The sequence below is a fragment of the Misgurnus anguillicaudatus genome, chromosome 11 (genome assembly GCF_027580225.2).
Source record: "Misgurnus anguillicaudatus chromosome 11, ASM2758022v2, whole genome shotgun sequence".
NCBI classification, from domain to species: domain Eukaryota; kingdom Metazoa; phylum Chordata; class Actinopteri; order Cypriniformes; family Cobitidae; genus Misgurnus; species Misgurnus anguillicaudatus.
In genome coordinates this window covers 29,456,632-29,479,250 of record NC_073347.2, presented here as the reverse complement: position 1 = coordinate 29,479,250, position 22,619 = coordinate 29,456,632, and the positions used below count along the sequence as shown (strand labels likewise).

At 38.3% G+C, this 22,619-nt stretch overlaps 2 protein-coding genes across 8 annotated transcripts in view; both read right to left on the bottom strand.

The window, feature by feature from the left end:
• Positions 1-447: 447 nt before the first annotated feature.
• Positions 448-11,779, bottom strand: LOC129415485 (guanine nucleotide-binding protein G(I)/G(S)/G(O) subunit gamma-4). 3 transcript variants are annotated; one of them, XM_055169466.2, is made up of 3 exons: positions 11,414-11,779; positions 9,436-9,543; positions 448-2,661 (listed from the first exon to the last, which is right to left on the bottom strand). In XM_055169466.2, exons 2-3 carry the CDS (start codon positions 9,532-9,534, stop codon positions 2,533-2,535), a joined length of 228 nt encoding a protein of 75 aa, XP_055025441.1. In that variant the 5' UTR covers positions 9,535-9,543; positions 11,414-11,779; the 3' UTR covers positions 448-2,532. The 3 variants fall into 3 exon arrangements, with proteins under 3 accessions (XP_055025441.1, XP_055025442.1, XP_055025440.1); XM_055169467.2 differs by lacking the exon at positions 11,414-11,779 and adding an exon at positions 10,919-11,296; XM_055169465.2 differs by lacking the exon at positions 11,414-11,779 and adding an exon at positions 10,881-11,295.
• Positions 11,780-12,536: 757 nt separating this feature from the next.
• Positions 12,537-22,619, bottom strand: part of lyst (lysosomal trafficking regulator) — a 64,676-nt gene continuing 54,593 nt past the window's right edge. For all 5 annotated transcript variants that reach the window (XM_073873506.1, XM_073873503.1, XM_073873505.1 and 2 more), the window contains 10 exons: positions 20,620-20,837; positions 20,301-20,531; positions 19,964-20,153; positions 17,868-18,004; positions 17,494-17,592; positions 16,807-16,946; positions 14,265-14,362; positions 14,022-14,178; positions 13,823-13,894; positions 12,537-13,726 (listed from right to left, as the gene is read on the bottom strand). In XM_073873506.1, coding sequence (XP_073729607.1) covers positions 13,588-13,726; positions 13,823-13,894; positions 14,022-14,178; positions 14,265-14,362; positions 16,807-16,946; positions 17,494-17,592; positions 17,868-18,004; positions 19,964-20,153; positions 20,301-20,531; positions 20,620-20,837 — 1,481 coding nt within the window. In that variant the 3' untranslated portion in view covers positions 12,537-13,587. The remainder of the gene's footprint in view (positions 13,727-13,822; positions 13,895-14,021; positions 14,179-14,264; positions 14,363-16,806; positions 16,947-17,493; positions 17,593-17,867; positions 18,005-19,963; positions 20,154-20,300; positions 20,532-20,619; positions 20,838-22,619) is intronic.

The window sequence follows — 22,619 nt, the reverse complement described above, 5'->3', positions numbered from 1 at the left end:
ATTCATTCTACTTTTAAGGGATAGTTCACTTTAAAATAAAAATTCTGTTTCTGATGAACACAAAAGAAGATATTTTGATAAATGATGGTAAACACACAGCAGACAGTGACCATTGACTTCCATAGTAGGAATAAAAATATGATGAAATTTAATGTGTACCGTGCTAACCATCATATCAAAATATTTTCTTCATCATATATCACAATAATTCCAAAATATTATTTTATATTATTATAATATTATTTTCTCCTACTATGGAAGTCAATGGTCACTATCTGCTCATTTCTCAAAATATCTTCTTTTGTGTTCATCAGAAAAAAGAATTTCATACAGGTTTAGAATAACATGAGGATGAGGAAATGATGACATCATTTTCATTTTAAAATGAACTATCCCTTTAACCTCCATCACATTCTTAAAAAAAAGAAAACTACTACTAAACGCAGACAGTTTTGAAATGTTTATTAATTTGTACAACTGCACAGATCTAAACATTCAGACTTCTAAAAGAGAATAGTGCAGAAAAGCACCAACAAATCCAAACATTTAGGCATCATTTCAATTACAATGTATCTCAAAGTTCTAATATTTAAATAGGGTATTAGTCCATGCAAGTTATGCTTGTTAAATAATACTAATAATAGTTTTAAAGACAATTTACATTTTGGAATTATTCATAATTTTGTAGAAATTATATGGGCATCCATTTGAACTCACCTGGAAACCACCTTCATAACCAATAACTAACCATCATCCATCTCTTATTGAACACACAGATCATTACCAGCATTATAAAAGTAATCTTAAAATCTTCTAAACTTAATTTCTAAAATATCCACCCTACATACACATACATGTGTTTATTCTTAACCTGAATTCTGTCTCATGCAAAGTTAGCATTTCAAATGTGGCAAAAGGTGACCGTCGGCCTACATCCACCTGTGCACACTTTAAAGGGGCTTTAATACAGGATACTAAAACAACACCCCAAACAGGTGCTGTGCGTTATAATAACACTTTGATTTGTATAAATTAGCAAAGGCTAGACTAAAATTACAGTGATATAAAGAAAAAAAATTGACATTGTGCTTTTTGTTTTAAATAGGAAAAAGCCTGTGAAATAACAGTGTAGAGGACACGCCATAGTCACAGTACTTGGCACTCAGAAACAATCTCTCTATATTACTCACACAATCTCTCATAGAGAAACACACACACACACAGCAGGTAAACATGCAGCCTCTCTGTTTGGCATTTCTGTCAAAGGCCTTGCTGTTTAAATCAGGACAGGCAAATCAAATAATTTTTAGTGTAAAACATGCCTAGCCCCCATAAGGTCATTCAGAGATCGTGAAATAAAATTAATATCATTATAGGGGAAAAAGTGATTTGTAAAAACAATTCTCTCGTTTGCATTGTGGGAAGTTTCCAAATAACCTTGTGATAAAAAGGAAAAATGTCTTCTCACAGTAATCGGCACACGTGATTAGGAAAACTGTTCTGAAATCAACTGGGTAATCTAGTTAGTCCTTCCGGTTACATGCATCTCACTGGAGTCTATGTGCCAGATGGGGCATCAGTCTGTGCGATGGCAGATAAAACATCTGTACGGTCAAACCCTCATTTAACACCAGATGCACTACACAACACCTCTAGGGTAAAACCGATAGCAAACAGCAGCGTAAAGGCTCGGCTTTCAATAAAAACCTTTGAATTTGCACTAACTATTATATATTTCCCAGATCGAGAGGGGTATAAAAAGTGTGGCATTATAAATACTGACATGGTTAAAATGGAGGATCTTATTTTCCATGAGGTATCAAAACCTGGTCTGTTTGTCACAATGGAATTTGGAAACTGCTTGTTGACTTGTTTAAAAACAAAATGCTTAAATATTTCTGCCTTGAGTCTATAATAAATAGCATAAACATCATCATAATAAAATGGGGTAAGTCATTCTAATGAAAATACACATACACTACAAGTCAAAGGTTTGGCCACACCCACTCATTCTCCATCATAAATAACACACATAAAAGTATAGAAATAATAACAAAGTGATCAGAAATCTGACCTTCTTTAAAGTAGCTACACATTGTATGAATCACAGCCCCTCATTCAAACATCAAACCTCATCCAGCTCAATTTATATAAACATTTGAATCATGAGAAAGAAGGTCAAGCGTGCAAATCTTTGACTGGTAGTGTAGTCAGCTTATAAAAATGTCTAAATACAAAATGGCTACCCATCGGGGATTCGACGACTTCTGTGGCACGAGATATGAAGCGTAACAAAACGAAACACAAAACTCTCTCATCTCATAAGCGGTGAGAAGTGAGGCTGATCTCTAAAGACGAAGCAATAACAAACCTATTTAACATGACATGAAACGCTCCGACTGAGCTTTCACCCCCCAGAACCCCTCACAGGTCTTCAGGAGGGATCGGATCCATTAACAGAAGTGACTGCCGCTCAAACAAAGCAGTCAGGGACACAGAATCTCACGGCAGAACCTGCGGCCTGGTCCGGCCTCAGAGGATGGTACAAAAGAACTTCTTCTCTCTGAAGGGGTTTTCGGAGGCCGGCACCGGTACGATTAGCGGATCCTCTCGTATATGTGCATCGCAGTAAGCCATCAGGTCAGCAGCCGCCTTGGACACCTGAAATGAAAAAAAAACATACGAGAGTTTAGAGAATGATTTATTTCGATGTGGTCTCCGTTCACACTCATTTTGCATAAACAGCATTTAAGAGATTAACATCAGCATGACGTCATCATCAGCAGACTTATTAGAAATAGCCCAGATTTAACTAGATAGAAAAGTTTGTAGACAAACTTTATGTTGGCTTGACAAAGCCTGGCCTGAACGTTTAAAACAGATTGACATTAAACTTAAAATAAGTTTAGTTTAGTAGTCTAACTTTCTGTTAACATGATTTAACAAAGTTAGCATGTTATCATGATTTTGCACTAAGTTAGCATGATGCTAACATGATTTAACATGAAGCTAACATGATTTAACATGAAGCTAGCATGAAGTTAACACGATTTAGCATGAAGCTAACATTATGTTAACACGATTTAACATAAAGCTAGAATGTTAACATGATTTAGCATGAAGTTAGCATGATTAAACATGAAGCTAATAAGATGCTAACATGGTTTAGCATGAAGTTAACATAAAGCTAGCATGATTTAGCATGAAGTTAGCATGAATTAGCATGAAGCTATCATGATGCTAACATGATTTAGCATGAAGCTAACATTATGCTTACATGAATTAACATGAAGTTAGCATGATGTTAACATGATTTAGCATGAAACTAACATGATTTAGCATGATGCTAACATGAATTAGGATGAAAAAAAAAACATGAATTAGGATGATGCTAACATGAATTAGCATGAAGCTAACATGATGCTAACATGATTTAACATCATGATTACATGAATTAGCATGATGCTAACATGATTTGGCATGAAGTTAACATGATTCTAAAATGATTTAGCATGAAGCTAGCATGACGTTAACATGACTAAGCATGAAGCTATCATGACGCTTACATGATTTAGCATGAAGCTAGCATGATGCTTACATGATTTAGCATGAAGCTAGCATGATGCTAACATGATTTAGCATGAAGCTAGCCTGAATTAGCATGAAGCTAGCATGATGTTAACATGATTTAACATGAAGCTAGCATGATTTATCATGAAGCTAGTTTGAATTAGCATGAAGCTAGCATGATGTTAACATGATTTTACATGAAGCTAGCATTATGCTAACATGATTTAGCATGAAGTTAGCATGATGCTAGCATGATTTAGCATGAAGCTAGCATGATGTTAACATGATTTAGCATGAAGCTAGCATGATGCTAACATGATTTAACATGAAGTTAGCAAGATTTAACATGATGTTAGCATGATGCTAACATGATTTAGCATGAAGATAGCATGATGCTAACATGATTTATCATGAAGCTAGTTTGAAGTAGCATGAAGCTAGCATGATGTTAACATGATTTAACAAGAAGCTAGCATGATGCTAACATGATTTAACATGAAGCTAGCATGATGCTAACATGATTTAGCATGAAGCTAACATGATGTTGACAGGATTAAGCATGAAGCTAACATGATGCTTACATGATTTAGCATTAAGCTAGCCTGAATTAGCATGAAGATAGCATGATGCTAACATGATTTAGCATGAAGCTAGCATGATGCTAACATGATTTAGCATTCAGAACAGTCAGAATGTCTGGAAAATTTGGTGGATGTCGCTTGAAAGCTGTCGGACGAGTTAGCCGCAGAAATTTTAGTCTCAGAAGAAGAAGAAGAAAAAGAGGAAGAAGAAGAAAAAGAAGTTGTTTAAATACAATATCAGTATGTTGGCTTTGTCAAGCCAACACAATAAAACTATAAAAGGTCATGAATATATAAACGTAAAGATGACATATAACTCTAATGAGGTCAAGAAAGTTGACAGCCGTACATTAACAGAAAGTGACAGCCAATCAGAATGTAGAATTCAGCACTGCTCTAATATAAATATGAATAGTTGCAATATGTGAGACACGGCGATCCAGTGTAAGTGATTCATTTGAGAGCTGATGTCTGAGGAGAGACGCAGATGTTCAGATGAGAAGAGTCAAATACAGTCATGTGTGTGACAGTCAGAGCCAGATGGTACTGATGCTGACAAACACACAATCGCAAACAAAACTACATTTCCCATCCTCTCATAATCTTTGCTTTGGAAGGGGAATTCTAATCAGTATGATGGTTTATATTAAAATCCAATGGTATACCCAGCTGATAACATCACCATGGCACTGCCACAATGCTTGCTTGTACTGTATAGTGGGAAGAAGCACTATAAGTATAATTAGTGTAATTTTAGGAAATCTACATGGTGTGAACTAAAGAGTAACAGTGATGTAATTAAACCCTTGTGGACTATTACAGTATTCAAGAGAGAAGAGACTCATGAGCTCAGTCCTATGGCCGCTTTGAGTCTGTAATTAAGTCTGATGATGATGAGGATGAAGACTCTTTAGTAATGAGCACACATTACATTACACTCTATGATTGAAGAATTAATTAAAGTGATCTTTTACTAATGCTGACCGTTTATGATTCAGAAGATCTGCTCTGTCTCTCACTTATATGATCTTTATGGTCTTTAATAAACCGGTGACTATAAGTATTATTGTACACTAGCATTGGGCGGTATGGCAGTATACCATTACCATTACATTATCAACTTTAACAGATTTTTCTATTCCGTGTATATCACGAAATTTAAATAAGGGGCGTGGCTAACTCCTGCATGTGTGACATGGAATAATCCATTAAACACGTTTTTCTGAAATTTCATAATAAGCGCAGGCAAATCCACCGCACGTCTTTCTCTCTCTCTCTCTCATATAGTGTATGCCGTGACATATATGGCTACAGTGAAATGAAATGACCCATTCGTGAAATGGATTTTTGGTCATATCGGCCACTTCTACTGTACATTTTGTGTAAATATTTTATTTATGACTTTTTATGATTTATGATTTTCTTCTGGTGGATGAAAAATCCATAGACTCGCACTGAAAGAAAAACCTGAGCCATATCTACAGACCAGAAAACTCCAGATCTGAGGATGAACTCTTTTGAGAAAGCAACCACTCAAAACACTGTTGCAACAAAATAAATATTTGCTAGAATAACAACACCTTCTAAAAGAGTTGTCCCAATCTCTTTACCCCCACAGTATGATATAACATAAGAGTTGTGCAGATAGACGATACTATCTACTATGCCCATTATAGTTTTAAATTATTATTATGCTAATATTATCATTATCATAGTTTCACATTAACGCCTACCGCACTTTTGGTAGGCACGCAGGGGCTTAAAACCAGTGAGTGAGTTGTTCCCTGTCACGCACAAAATTTCAAAGGACCTGGGCATCAATACACTCGGATTTATGGCATCAGGTTTAAAGGTGCAGTGTGTAATTTTTAGAAGGACCTCTTGACAGAAATGCAAAATAATATACAAAACAAAATTATTAGGGGTGTATAAAGACCTTTCGTTATGAACCATTATGTGTTTATTGCCTTAGAATGAGATGTTTTATCTACATACAAAGAGGGTCCCCTTACATGGAAGTCGCCATTTTGTGCAACCATGTTTCTACAGAAGCCCTTAACGGACAAACTATTTTAATAAGTTGTCTCCAACGATGACATGTTTGTCCGGTGGCGGCTACCGTAGCTTCTCTATGTGTTTCAAAATCAAGGGGTGAGCAGTGGACTGAGCCATTGGTTGCAATTCACAACCTCACCACTAGATGCTGCTAAAATTTACACACTGCACCTTTAAGAAGGTTGCGGTCGTGACATAGTCTTGCCAGCTGCCCTTCTTTTTGTCGTCCACCAATTCAGTGGCTTGTCATAAATGAGTAAGAAATTAACAAATAAATAAATAAGTAAACTATTGCCCCGCCCACCTCGGGGTGCCAGAGTCCACAGGGTGGCCTTAACCGTTTTTTCAATAGGGCCTGAAGATTGACTAAAAATTATTCAAAATAAGACAAAACAAGCATTAAAATCTTTCAAATCAAAAATATTTTTTATTACTTGATTATTTTTGTAACTAAAATACATCTACCTAGTCATGCCAAATTCTAGTATGTTTTATTTAGTAAGTGGGGGGATTCAAATACTGTTGTGGGCAATAGGGGGGCCTTGAAGTGAAAAAGGTTGATAACAGGTGTGTGAAGTCGCTGGCTCTATGATCGCCTCCTAGTGGCTGGCTGCAGTACAAGTCATAAACTCGGCCCTCTCCATGCAAACGAACGAGACTCGGCTCTAAATAAAAAAAATTATTTACACTTCTAATAACATTTTCTGAAAGATTTTACGGTTGTTGTTATCACGCTGAGATATATATGTTATGATTGCCGTGGTTAAATTGGGCGGGCGAGCGTTTGGGAGGAATTTTGATACTGTGGCTCTGCCTCTGGCTCCACGGACGATTCCTTCTGCTTATGCCCTGGCTCCAAACCAACGTTTTTATGTAACATGGCAGCGCCCATGGTCGGACATTTTTGGGTTCAAATCATTACAATGGAGGAAGCAACGTCGCGTCGTCCATCATTTTTACAGTCTATGGTAGAGAACCACTGCCTTAAAGGGGACATATTAAGAAAATCTGACTTTCCCATGTTTTAGCTCTATAATTTGGTCCCCAGTGCTTTTATGAACCTAGGAAATGTGAATTAGATCAATCCAGTAACTTAGTTTTGGTAAACCATTCTCCACAAGCATGTGAAAAAATAGGTCATTGAAATTTGGCTCCCCTGGTGATGTCAGAAGAGGATAATAACATCGCCCCTTAATCTGCACTATCTGACCATGCCACTGCCATTTAGTACAGAGATCAGCTCATTTGCATGTTAAAGGACACACCCACAAACAGCACATTTTTGCACACACCTACAAAGTGACAATTTTAACATGCTATAATAAATTATCTATATGGTATTTTGAGCTAAAACATCACATTTGTACTCTGGGGACACCGAAGATTTATTTGACATCTTAAAAAAGTCTTGTGAAATGTCCCCTTTAAAGCATCTCCCTCTATGAACTCTGGCGCCCCCAAAGCGGGACACAAACCTAAGGTTGGGAACTACTGATCTAGAACACCTTAGCAAAACATTGTGGCAAGCACACAAAACACACAACAAAGCAACATTCTGTGATGCCTTCAGAAAATGTAAAAGTGAAACTCTCTGTGAGTAATAATAGTTCACCGTCACAAGTTTGAGGTCATAAATCAACTGTTGTCATATGAAAGAAAATAATAAGATGTGGCTCTGTATGGTCACCGGAGTGAATGAAAGTGCTGTGTTAGTCTAATTATTTTTAGTTTTCTCTTGACACAGATAAAAACAAGTGTTGAGTTGTTGAGGAAAACAGAAACGGTTTATGTAAGAGGTCAAATCTGTGAGACTCGAGCACATGAGACACAGCACAGCAGTCAGATGATATAAACAAATCTACTCATCATTACTCTCATTCTTATACCTAATGTATAGGAGTATTTCTTAAACTTTTCAGCGCTGCCCTCCAAAGAAAAATCATGCTGTTGGCTATTAGTCTTATTTCTCTGAGGTTTAATTACACAGAATTTATGATAAATGTATTTTTAATAAAATGTCATAAAACTGGGGCCCAGTTACTATCTTGCCCCAGTTTGATAACCAGTAGTGTAAAGAGAGATTTACGACTCAACATGAAATCTGTCTTTTCTTTTACTACACATGACCAAAATAATAAAAATCTCTTTAAACATCATCAACATGAACCCATACACCTTCCTTGATGGTTTACATATTATTAACTAGAGCATAATTAATCTAAAGATAGACATAAAATGATTCATAATCTTTCATCAAAATGTAATACAGTTAAAGGCGGGGTGCATGATCTCTGAAAGCCAATGGAATCTGGACCTTCTTTTGATAGACCTGCTGCCCCACAAATACACAACCCAGGCAACGATGTCGGTTAGTAGACATGCCGCTTACTGCTGATTGGCTACAAGTGTGTTTTGGTACTTGGCCCGACTCTCTTTTCCAAAGTGTTTTAGCCTTTAAATTGCTCTGTAGGGACTTTACTTAATATCTGATTTTTAGTATCAAATGGGTTTGAGTATTTTTCTTTACATTTAGTCATATAGCAGATGCTTTTACTCAAAACGACATAAAAATAAAGAGCTTCACAAGCCAAAAGACAACATTACCCATAGTATTACATATTACTTACAATACCACTAACAGACAACATACAGTCACCACTTTTCCCCATCCATTAAGTTTCTCATAATCCAAATCAAGCTCCTTACTATCTGATGACATCTGTAGAGACAGCAGATAAGGAATATTTGCCGAATTATCAATCCATCTTTTTTCCAAGTAAATGGAAACAGCTGAGATCTTGCTTCTCTGAATCCATTCATTTTATCTCTGTTCCAAACCATTACTACATCCCATGGGTTTACAGCCAACTTACTGCGTAACTTAGCTAATATTCACATTATACTTCCTTAAAACAGCATTAATGACCCTGTATGATTTATATAATAAAACTTTACAATAAACTGGAATGTTTAAGGTTTTTATGCAATTTCTCTTATCAAATTTTAATGTGCAGTGTCAATTATAGGTATGAATTTGGATATTTTTAGGTGACATTTTAAATTTTGGGATGGGACTACCTGTTTGTCCAACCAAGCATGACAGTGGGAGTTTGGAAACACATTCAAAATAAATCGCACTGACAAATAGTTCAGAATAAGACCATGCACGTGTATAGAAAGTAAATACTTCAAGTTTTAATTTCAAACAGATGTATAGTCTCACACACACCTTTATCCTATCCATGCAAGCTTCCATCTTGAGCTGCTCCACAGCCTTGCGGGCCTGAGAGATGCTGGCCGTGCTGTTATTGGCCATTCCGTCCTTCATGATTGAGTCCTGCACACAGAGGAGACGACACATTCAAACCAGACACTGTGAACTTCATTTATACTAAAATCATTATTTTATTACAGCACCTCTTTCATGTGTGCTGCTCCCTGTAAAGCAATAAAGAAAAATCTAGTTTTCTATTAAACTTTACACCCATACTGATACAAACTCTTACCAAACTTGTAAAGCAGATCAGATAGTTTCCTTACTGTAAATGTAAACATTAATGATAAGCATATTACATTATGCTATAAGCATGATATTACATTACTATAAGCATATTAATATATATTACTTATAGCTATTTTACTACATGTAATATAAGCATATTACATTACTGTAAATGTAAACATAAATGATAGCTATAAGCATTACATTTTTATGTAAATGCATTCAGAAAGGGCCCAACACACAACCCTGTGGACTGAAACATCCATTTGACATGATAATAATAGACAGTTTCAGCAGTAACAACATAAACAAACGGCTTTCGTGGAACAAATGTAACTTCCGGTAAACTTCCACAAAGAATCAATAAAAAGAGAGTCCTTTTAAAGTATATTTCTGATAACAAGCTAAATAAATAGATTATGATTTAAATCATAGCTAAAGCATATTAAAATCTACACTGAGATTACTGTTTATAATGTGTACTATATAATGTATACAATGTTAACTAGATCGGCTGGCAAACCTCCCTTCACATACACATGATTGCTGTCTCCCCTCATCTATAGGAAACTAAAACAGTTGTTATTTATTTATTTCGAAGAGGGATTTTTCTAGAATAAAGTTTAGCTGCTATAGTCAGACCCAGAGCAGACCATTAAACAAACAGACACCGGAAGTTAAGTTCCGTCCAGACGTGTAACCGCGACAACTCGCGTGCATCTGATGAAACTATAAATAAATAAATAAAAATGTTTTTGTGTGTATAAGATTTTTCTACAATTTACTGCAAAATTAAAGTATCAGGATGTATTATTTTATGAGCTTGATTGTAAATAAAATTTACATTCATAATGTATTTTAAAGAAATTTTAAAGTTACGGCCCTATTTTTTTTTAAAACCTAGAGTTATAACCTGGAGAACACATGCATTCTTACATGAAAATAAACATTTAAGTAAACATAAATTTGACCATAAACATTACTCAATAAATCAAATGATAATGATACAGTATATTTCTTCAAAATCTAGAATCGTCTGAGACACGAGGGTCGTGATAAGGCCAAACATCAGTGATCATACAGTACACGCGCCAACACCTGACAACTGAATATTTGTATTGGTCGTTTAGCATCAACGCACGGTCGATAAACGTTAAATTTGGATTACCAACCATTGGAGCTTAACGCCCGAGAGACCGGAAGGCGTTACCTTCTTTCGTCCTTACGCGCTTTAGGGAAATCCAGCATTCGAGAACCTGAGGGATCTACAGCATCCATACATACATCATCCTTCACGAGCACGAGGCTCTTCTGTACAGTATCAATACATTCATCCAGCATTCACGAGGCTGAGGAATCTACAGCATCCACCCAACCATCTATTCAGTAATGGATATTCTGTAGAGCATCCATCCATCATTCACGAAGCCAAGGGATCTACAGTACAGCATCCATCCATCATCCGGTGTGGCTCTACAGCGCGAGCGCATTTCTATTCGACTGAAGCTGCGCACATTAATTAAGCATGCAATATAATGAAGCTGCTTCGGCAACTTAACAAGCTGTTATCTTTAAACACCTCATCATCTCAAATCCTCAGAAATGACGATAAATGTGACAGCAAACGTTTCATGCAATACAACACCGTGTGTGTCTTTACACAAATACCTGACGAAACACAAGAACAGATCACAATCTCACGCACCTGAGGTGTGCCAGCGCTCAGACTTCAGTACAGCCGTAAAAAAACGAGCTCGACTCCACCCGAATGAGCACTGAAAGCCCGCAGCTCCAAACGCGTCAAACGTCGAGTATTTCCCCGCGTTCAGCCGCGTGCATTGACGCTGTGTCGGTGGATTTGGTGTCAGTCCAGATGTGAGGGAGACCTCGGGATGACGCACGAGCCCGCTGGAGGATGAAGGTGTCGCCGGATGCAGCTGCGCCTTTAAGAAACGCGAGCGTTTATCGTCGCACTGAATCTTGACTCTGTCTGCTGTCATTGAGCATCACACACTGTGTGCTTTCCCGCCTTGACATCACTGAGGCTCCCGGTTATTACACAGATGTGACAATAACGGCGAAAACCCTCGTTATGACGTAACACGCACTGGTTTAAAGAGTCTAGAGATACCAAGTAAATAATGACAAGTTTGCGTTTTTTCAATGGCCTACTTTTCTTGTGAATTAAACAAAATGTCAAAAGTTACATCTCTAGAAAAGAAAAACGCCCAAAATGTTTCAAAATCTCTTCAGTGTTTATATTACATATATATAGGTCATACAATTTATTACATATTCCATAAATACAAAATGAGGGAATAAATCTTCCAGCAAAACAGCAGAAATGACATAAGCAAGTGTTAAACAACTCATAATAACAATAATTAACCATTTTGTGATAGTTTAACACAGTTACACATTACAAACTATCCTATATCAACATCTCACACAATAACACAACATAAATCGGTTTCAGTTTAATAATGACAATACTGTGCAAAACAAAGAAGACATGAACACGTATGACGTAAGGATGGAAACAGATACTATACAATCAATACCAGCCACTTAAGAGACTAAAACACCAGATGAGTTCTCCCTAGTAACTAGTTAACAAAACCTTCAGAAGTCCTAGCTTCAATGCACATTGTAAAGGATACAGTGGAAAATGTTTTTTTTTGTTTTTAGAAAATAATGCAACAGAAGTGTGTAGTGACACTAGTGGGGAAAAGAGAGAAACGTTTCCTTTTCTGGCAAACGTGTCACTAAAATGAAAATGTAAGACTTAAATGTGAGAAAAACAATAAATTAAGACAGTGATAGTTGACTATGGGTGACAAAACTATGTTTATTAAAGTTCACCCTTGACCGAGTGAACATGCGAAACAATATAATTTATTACAAGACAAGAACAAAATACGACAGAGAGAACAAAACAGAAAAGATTAGAATAGAAGAGCATAAAACAGAACAGTATAGAATAGGATACTATAGATATTAGTTGTTTATTAAATTACTATGAATGGTTTCATATATTGATAACAGGGATGTTTACTGTATGAAAACATATCTCAAACAAACAGTGACATCAATGATAAATGACTCGAACAACACACCTCAACTGTCTCAAGTGCATTTTACAAATAAATAACAACAAAAAGATACTGAGATTGTGGCTTTCATCCTGAAAATAAATACTTTTTGCACCGAGGGGCGGAGCAACGTCATTTCAGCATGCATGCACATTCATTGCGCCACTGCATGTCACTTGTGCATGCAGCGGTCTGCATACTGATCTGTTAAAATAAGGAGTGTGACATTCGATCAGGAAGCACTGGGAATATATCCCATTTATAAACCGGTTCCGCTGCGGCATGGATTATTAATGCTGATTCTGTGAGAATACAAACTACAGTGTTCTTAGAGAAACAATGAATCTGAAGATGCATCTGAAGGGTCGGCGTGAAAAATGGACAGAAAGAGAATTATGGTCTCGTACATGGAGTCTGGACGGTCCAGACAGTAGCAGCGTTCAAAATTAAACATCACTAAATCAAACACAAGGACTGTTAAACAAAACACATAACAACTGATACTGATACAAATGAACAAAAACACTTCGAAAATGACATGGGCGGAGCTCTCGGTTCATTCTGCCCTCCTTTAACACCTTTGCACCCATGCATGATAATCGCAAGTATATAAATATGCAGTTTAGGAGTTCTAGCACAAAGTAAAGTGCAATCCCATGACTTTTCACGGGGCGGACTGTGGTCTCATGGGCGGGGCTTTGCATGCCGGCCTTCTCTTCATTGGTCAGCGGGATCGCTCAGAGCGTCTGTACTGTGAAGGATTGTGGGTAATAGCGGTGAGAGAGAATCATCCTGCAGCGTAGCTGCTGAGGAAAGAGTAAAACATGGGCAGCTTCATGCGCTGCTGGTCTCGTCGACACCAAGCGATCACAGTCCCGTCGCTGTTGGCCGTGTAAAGGTGGTGTCCGTCACACGAGAAGGTAAGACTGAAAGAGAAACGGGGGTAGGTTTGTTTTCAACTTGCCTCATTATCATCAGGAGGACACTTTTTAATATAATGTGTGTGCAGTAAAGACGACTACCTTATAATAGGCCTGTTGGATTTGGGGAAGGTAATTTCTCTAACTGGCTTCAGGTCCCATGTGCTCCATAACCTGAGAATAAATATGAGAGATAAAATATGGGACACAAGGAAAAAAACAACACAAAGTGGCCTTAATCACAAGTAATGCTTGGAATTAACTAAACAAACAAAGAGGAATATTTGGAGGTGTTTTTTACCTGACCACACCGTTTTCCAGACCTCCAGCGATCACATTGACTGACACGCCTTCCGGCTGATTGGAGAACGCCACGGAGCAAATGATCTCCCGACAGTGAACGTGACCGATCAAATCTCCGTTAATCGTCCACAGCCTTAAATCGCTTCCTCCACCAACTGTACATTAATACATTAAACATTCATCTACCACAGATGCTGATAAAAGTCTACAAAAGATCATCAATATTATAAACACAACCCACCTGAATCACAAACAGTGGCGATGTCTCCAGTTGTCTCACTGGCTGACACGGCGTTCACTGGACTCTTATGACCTGTCAGGCTCTGTACATAACACAACCTAACACAAGAAAACATCTCATCAAACTCCATGTCGATAGCCACATAAATATATAAAGAGTTTGGTTTTAAAACGCAATAAATCCATTTTGACTAATTTCATTAAAAACATGTTTTCTATACCAAGTGACAAGATGAAAACCTATATTTTCTGTTACAAACTTTAACATAGCATCTTTAGGTTATAATAACATTAAAAATTCAAATCCATAATTTGATTATCAAAGATTTATTATAAAAACTGATGATTTTTTTCAACAAAATGCAATAAATCCATAAGTTTTTTTGAATGAATATATAAATGTGCATTCATCATTGCCATGTTATATTCATTTAGTTGACTAGTGCAGTGGTTCCCAAACTTTTTAGCCCTAAGTACCCCCACGGCCCTATCAGTAAGGCTCAAGTACCCCTTCATTGAAACTAAACCAAAGACAAATAATTAGTAATATTAATTAATTAATTAATTTTAAACATTAAAGTAAAAATCACTGACTGATGAAGCATGTTTATTTCAACAAACCACCATCATTGGCAATCAGTGTTTGCATTTTATCAGCTCATTTGCATTTTAAAAGACACACCCAAAAACTGAAAATTTTTGCTCAGGCCTTCAAAATGGCAATTTTGACATGCTATAATTAATTATCTGTAGGCTGTTTTGAGATCAAACTTCACATACAGACTCTGGAAATGCCAAAGACTTATTTTACAAATTAAAAAATTTCATCATATGACCCCTTTAAGGACCAGATTTACTAACAGCTTGCGCAAACCATCATTTTGACACGCATGCAGACATTTAGCTCTGAAAAGGTGTTATTTTTGCGACCTTATTGCATATGCATTCGTAGAAGTTTTCCTTTTAGAAGCAACATTAATAAGAGGAGAGCATTACATTTTGCCAGAGGAACATACTTTTTAAAAATATATAGTTTGCCAAGCCATGCTATGTTTAATTTGCTGAAGAAAAGAGGAGGAGAAGTCAAATCAGGTGTTTCTTTTACCCTTTATCTTTCGTCCTCCCGTTCTTCTTAGGGTACTTTTTTATTGCGATGTCCTGCCGAGGTCTCTTATTTGCGACCCTGTACTAATTTGCGCTGCTCTTAGTAGATTGCAATGGTCATTATGGAAATGTGCTTATGTCATTATTGTGCCTGTGTAGGCTATTTATTTACATCTTTGTAGTAAATCACACGCAAGTTTTCCACTCCAGCGCTTGTTTGGAATTGAGCTCTTACATACTTTTAGTAGTACATCTAGCCCTAAATTTACTAAAATCTCAATTTAAGTTACTGATAATTAAAGTGTGCAAATAGCTTAAAATTATTCTGTTCAAATATAAAGAGAAAAAAATGTGTTAAGACATTACCTACGGGACAAAATATGTTAGCCAAAAACAAAATATGTTAGCCAAAAACAATGCAAATGTTTGTTTGCGTCATTTGAAAATACAATGGCAGCGGGACTGAATATTATTATTTGAACATTATTTATAGTTAATAAACTTTGTGCCTTTAGAAACTATGCAGGTTCATTGAAAATAGTCAGATTGTTCTTGAGTTGGACATTGCTATTGCGTTTTGGAGCATGCAGCGCATGTACTCACGATGGCTAATAATATTAATGATAAGATTAAAATTACATTTAAAGTAGTCCTTTTTACAATGCTTTTCTAAAAAAAAAATCAATCTTAGGTCAATGACTGGACAAACGAAAGACATTTTTATTGAAAGTAAATGAGATCAAAGCAAAATCTAAATCTTTTCACATACCCCCTGGAAACTCTTCACGTACCCCCGGTTGGGAATCACTGGACTAGTGGTATACACTGATTTAAAAAATAAACATTAATGGCATTAACCAAAACACTTACTTTGTCATATTAAGAACACTGTCATTGCTGATGTTATACTTGGGACGTCGTCGCTGAACTTTTTTGACAGCGATCAGCTGTAAAATGTTTCGTTCCTGCTCGATTTTCGTTGGCTTAAAGTAAAATAATGGAAAGTTTTTCATAAGATCCCCTGGGGTCAGTGTGTTAGCATGACAGAAGCTTAATGCTGTCAGGAGAACAAGCAACAGCCAGCATTTTTCCGTCTCCTGAGTGCCTCTCGCGTAAATTATTAGATTTTGATGGCTTACGTTTGTTGATCATGAAGTACAAAGTAGATGAGGAAAACTAGGATTCCGTGTGTATTCAATGCGCCGCCATTGTTGTTTACAGTGCGTGGAATGGTGCGCTGTGATTTGTTGAGCGGAATTATTTCATTCTGCAGAAAAGTAGAAGTGCCGTTTATTGCGTTTTTGGAAAAAAGGCAGAAAAGATGACAGAATAGCACGGCGGATATCAGATTTTGCCTAAAATGAAGAATGGGCGGTAACTGGCGTTTATCGCGTTTTGGAACCAAACTCTTCATATATTTATCACAAAATAAGAAATACCTGTTAAGGTCCCACAGGATACAGGTACCATCTCTGCTAACACTGATAAGGATGCTGTATGGTTTACAGACGAATAGACCTGTGACCTCCGCTGTGTGACCGTACAGGTAAACCTGAGACTCCACCTCTATTTCTGTTGGCTGGAAGAGAAAATTTCATAATGGACAGATGTGCTTTTCAAAAGAAAGTGACTGTAAGAGTTTTGACCTAAAGGGTGAGAAGTTTGCTAATGTTATCATTAGACAGCAGAAGACCACAGGATCCACTTATATCATTTCAAATAATGCATTATTCACTAAAATTATTAGCATGCCTTGAAGGCAATGATTATGTTATGCTCTCAGTGTATGGAAAACCAGTTTGTGTTCGACATGAGGGTTAGCAAACGATGACAGTTTCACGTTCGCATAAACCACACGTTAAATGTCAGTGAGATTCATTTAAACAGACGGCGTTATCAATGAGAGCGAAAGTGAACATTAGCCGTCTGATGCCCAGACTTCAGCCCACCTGTGGGCCGCAGGAAATGTGTTTCTAGGGCAACCGGGAGATGACTAACAAGGCCACTACAAACAGTATGTGTACGTGCTCGTGTTGCATGTGTAGGTGCTCGACAGGGAGCGATAATGGACGGGGGCGGGTGCGTGGGTGAGGGAGAAGAGGGGCTGTGTTGCTATGGTTACGCACCATCGTGGTGGTGAAGCGGTTGCTGTAGGCGGTGATGACTCCACACTTGCTGCCCGTAAACAGCTGACAACTGTCCGGCACCCAGGCGCAACTAGTCACCTGATGAGACACAGAGGAGATGGAAATGAGACAACGGAGATCACAGAGGAGGAGGAAGATGACAGGGCATAAATGCAATGGAGCATTACATTGGCAGCAAGTCATGGGGACACGTAATTTATATACTGTAATGATCACTTTGAATCAAAGCATCTGCCATGTACATAACTGTAAACAAAATCATTACCTATATAATGATTTATATGATATATAAACACCATATTATCATCATATTTGTGAAGTACAGTAAAAGGCTCGGTGCTTTGGGTTCTGACCTGGTGCAATGGTGAGCACTGGATGAAGTTGATGGGCGGCTCGCTCTGCTTGCTCTTCAGACGCAGCATGTTGTCGCTGTAGCCCCAGCTGAGAATGGCTGACCACTGAATGTCTGTGCTGTGCATGCTTCTCACTCCTGCAGAGAAGAAGAAACATCTTACATCTAATTTGCTATATAAGAAACATTCCCTCCATACACAACTCATTACCCAACACACAGTTGACATCTAGATAACGAATATTGGACATCCATATAATGGACAGAGTTTCTCTTCTTTTTAAACCATATTATGCACAATTTGTATATTTAGAGCCATCACTGGATAAATATTTAGGCAAGTGACCTTCAAATTCAGTTGTGAAAAACAGACCTGATGATGTTTGTAATATAATGTTTAGCATGATTCTTCTTGTGTGTTACGCCCATGGGCAAACTCCCAATCTCTATCATGAAGCCACCACGGAAGTGACTTATACTGCAATTCATCAACTGGCTCCAAAAGGGAGTCAATCCCCATAGACCCTCATGTTAAATGCCCTACTTTACAGCGGAAATTAATGTGTTTACAGCCTACAAAAAGTGTTTTTGGTCTGTATAGCTAATTTTGTATAAGGGGGTATATAACTCATACGTTTAAATTATATTAAGCCTTAAAGTTCTGCATAATTAAGGGTGTGGCCATTTGCGTGATGTGTGAACTGCCACTGCTGTCTCTAGGTTTCAGCCACCAGTCACTTAAGCTTCCACTGGTCCCGCCTCTTAAACCATTTTTGGTTTTCCGCATGTGTTGCACGGTAACACGATGCCAAAATGGCGACGGTAGGCCCCGACAACTATTGAACTATTTAAAAAAGCTCTTCACAAACCTATGGGTGACGTCACAGACACTACATCCATATTTTTTACAGTCTATGGTTACGCCCTATTCAGACCACCAACGACTAGCAAAAGCAGAGCGAAGCAATCTCATTCAATGGAAGCTTGGCGACTTCCAGCGACATGAACAAAAGTGACCGTTGGCGAAATTGATCGAAATTAAGTCACAACCTTGGACTTTGAATTAAAAAATGGAATCGTCGATGCTGCCACACCCCCATGTCACGTCCAGTCGGCTTGCCCAGCGGAAAAAAAACGTGTTGAGTGCTGGGAGTCAACCTCCTCTAACTTGGATAGCTACAGTCAGTTAAAAGATAGCATGACAGATGCAGGACACACCATGCGAGCTGCTCTTTACATGGGAAACAAAAAAACAGCAAGCGCCTCCCACCTTCAGGACAGAGCACGCATGCGTCTGTGCCAGGACCGGTCATTTCTCTGAACTGAGATAAGTTTCACAACAACTTATTTCAGTTGCTTTAAGCAACACTATGTAGTTTTTTTACCTTTAAATAATGTCTCTAAAATTATTTCAGTGATAGAACAACTTTTAACTGGATGAATTGTACTGTTGCTGCAACCTAAGCAGCCTCCTAGCTGCTACAAGCACACTCTGAAAGTGGCGGTGGAGGGTAGAGCACACAGCCCCGGCCCTCCCCCTACCTGCAGAAGAGTGTCTGATACCAGGCACTGTTGCGCTTTTCAACCACATGGGGGAGCTGTAAGTCATTTTTACATGGAAACTACATAGTGTTGCTTTAAGAGTTATGAAAACAGCATTTAAACATGACTTATTGGGGTATAGTCTCACAATCTCGTCTGAAGGTAATAAAAGCGCATTTGTAAGGTGCAAAGTACTGACAGGAATGTATATCTGACAGGAAGTTTTGTTTTATCAGGTATGTGCTTGAGCATGTACCATATTTTTCCACTGGCAGCACGACTTACATGGCAGGGCATCACTGGGTTCAAGGTCAGATATTATATTTTATTAAACTGTAGTCTAAAAATGGCATAACTTTTTTGTGCTTTAAAAGAAAATGTTAAAATTGTGACCTTAGAATCAATAATGTAATCGAATCGAGGATTTGGAGAATCGTGACACCCCTATTGTTTATGACAACCAGATTTTGAAACACTTCATTGAAAGATACAGGCGACACACAGCGAGAAAATCGCTGGTGGTCTGAACGAGGCATTAAGTGGTTTCTCTCTAACCTTGCTCTTTGCTGTAGATCATCATGAGGCAGAACTTGCGGGACAGGCCGCAGATGGCACGTGTGGGCAGTGCCAGCAGAGAGCCGAAACGCTCGCCGTGAGGTTGACTGAAACAGACCACAGGGTCCGGAGCGCTGGGGGAACCCACATACTCACCCCATTTCAACCCTTTTATCCACGACAGAGGGCTCTGTAAACCAGAGGAACACGTTTTAGGAAGATTTTGTATGGACATTTTCGTCCTTTTGGAGGCCAACAGTAAAACTACCTGTTCATCGAACATTCAACTAAATCATGGATAAAAAGACAAATCAAACAGGTTTAATTTGGGTCGTACCGGGTAGACGGTGTCTTTGGGCTGTTCGCGGGGCTCTCTGAAGGCCAGCTGCACCAGAAGACCCATGGCTGCAGGCAGTTCTCCCTCAGAAATGAGTTTGCTTCCAGCTCGGCTTATGTGGGAGGCGTTAAACAGCTGTCTGGGTGTCTGGCCATATGTCTTTATCATGGTTTCTAAAGCCCGACGCTGCACTGGATCTTCAACAGCAGATACATCCATGCCAAAGTAAGTCTAAAGAAACAAAGAGAGATTTCATTGTCAAGAAAAAAGCCTGTGAGCTTAAAAAAAAGCACACATCAGGGATGATACATAAACGTACTGCGGGATGGAAAACATTGATGGCCTGAACAGCAGCTCTGCCCTTCTGTTTGAGTCCAAACACCAGGTCGATCCACTGGCACAGCGTCTGAGAGACCTGGTCCGATTCCAGAGCCTGTCTGTGAATCAGGATGAAGAGTCGCGGGTCATTTCGGGCCCAGGGCGGGAGGTTCACGTGATTTACCCGCTCGCTGTTCTGACGCACGCCAAAGTCAAAACCTGCCGGAGGGGAAAATGGGGAAATACCACAGTAACATTAGAAGAGCAGAAATGTTTTACATAAAGATGCTAATGTGCTCAAAGGGCACAAAAGTTTAACATGAGTCTTGCAATTAATTCTAGCATGAAAATGTGCACATTTTTACTCTTTCCCCGCCATTGACAAGTTATCTCGTCAATTATGAGAAAACACTATCCTTGCCAATGATGAGTTTTTACGGCAATCTATATTTCCGCTATTATACACTAGGTGACGCTCTTACCCAACTTATAAAGTACTAAAGCATCCACTGATCAAATAGTAAAAACTCAGCTTTTTGCTGAAAATGTATTATATTTTTAAAGAACATTATTTTTTGGAAGGCCATAAACAATGCTGCCGCTGGCTGGCAGCTTTTTTAAAAATGCTGGCGAGGAAAGAGTAAACCATTCTCTCATTTTAGGACAATACAGGTATTCTGTAATGTGCTTAAATGTCATGAATATTATAAGAATTAATGCATTTCCGAAATGCATCTGCATACACTTTTTCTAACTGTTATTAAAAGGGACACTTCACTTTTTTTGAAAATATGCTCATTTATCAGCTCCCCTAGAGTTAAACATTTGATTTTTACAGTTTTGGAATCCATTCAGCTTATCTCCGGATCTGGTGGTACCACTTTTAGCATAGCTTAGCATAATCCGTTGAATCTGATTAGATCATTAGCATTGCGCTAAAAAATATCCAAAGAGTTCGATATTTTTCTTATTTAAAACTTGACTCTTCTGTAGTTACATCGTGTTCTAATGCTGCGTTTACACAAACCGCAGTAGAGGTGTGAAGCGTGAGTGATTTTAATTTTAAGTCAATGTGAAGACGCGTTGATGCGCGTCTTGAGGTCCCCCGACGCGGAAGACGCGTTTCCGCCTTATTCGCATTTAGCTCGAATGGTGCTTGTTGTGCATTTTGTGTTTGACGCGAATTGTCGGCTGACGCCCAAGTTGAAAAATTTGAACTTTGGCGGAATTTCATGCTGCGTTAACCATTCAGGGGCCTGCTTGCTGCTGTGGAGGCAGCCCGCCCGGAGTCACTCATTTAACATGAAGGAATGCTTGATATTGTCCGTGAGCAGTTACCCGGAGCTATACGACACAAGTTCTTATTTCTATAGAGACAGGAATAAAAAGGACCTCGCTTGGAAGAGTGTCAGTGAGGACATTGGGCAACCTGGTAAGTTGTAATACACATTTCACTTTTGAATGTGTGAGTGAATGGGTGAATGTGAGGCTAATTGTAAAGCGCTTTGGATGGCCATAGGTCTGTTAAAAGCGCTATATAAATGCAGTACATTTACCATTTACCATTTATATAACAAGCAAAAAAACAACACATAGATTACCTAGAAAACCAAAACATTAGTTATTTTCGACAAGGCATTTGTTCAAGAGATCAGTTTAGCAACTAGTCAGAGCATTAAAAAAACGAAACCGGAAGTAAGGTTCGGATCCAGACGTGTATCACGTGCTTCCAATGAAACCGTCTATAGTAAGGTTACCAAATACAAACCGGAAACTCTCTCGATAAATGCACAATCAACATCAGTCATCTTGCAAACAGACAACCGCATAGCACTTGCCCCTCCCCCAAGAAGCGGAGTTTGCCTCTGACACGCGTCAAATGCTTGCTTTTTCCGCTCATCTACTTCACTCTACACGTGCGAACGCATTCAAATTGTTCAAGCCGCAAACTAGGTGCAGTAGACGCGATTTTGACGCCTGAAACGCGGTTGGTGTAAACTT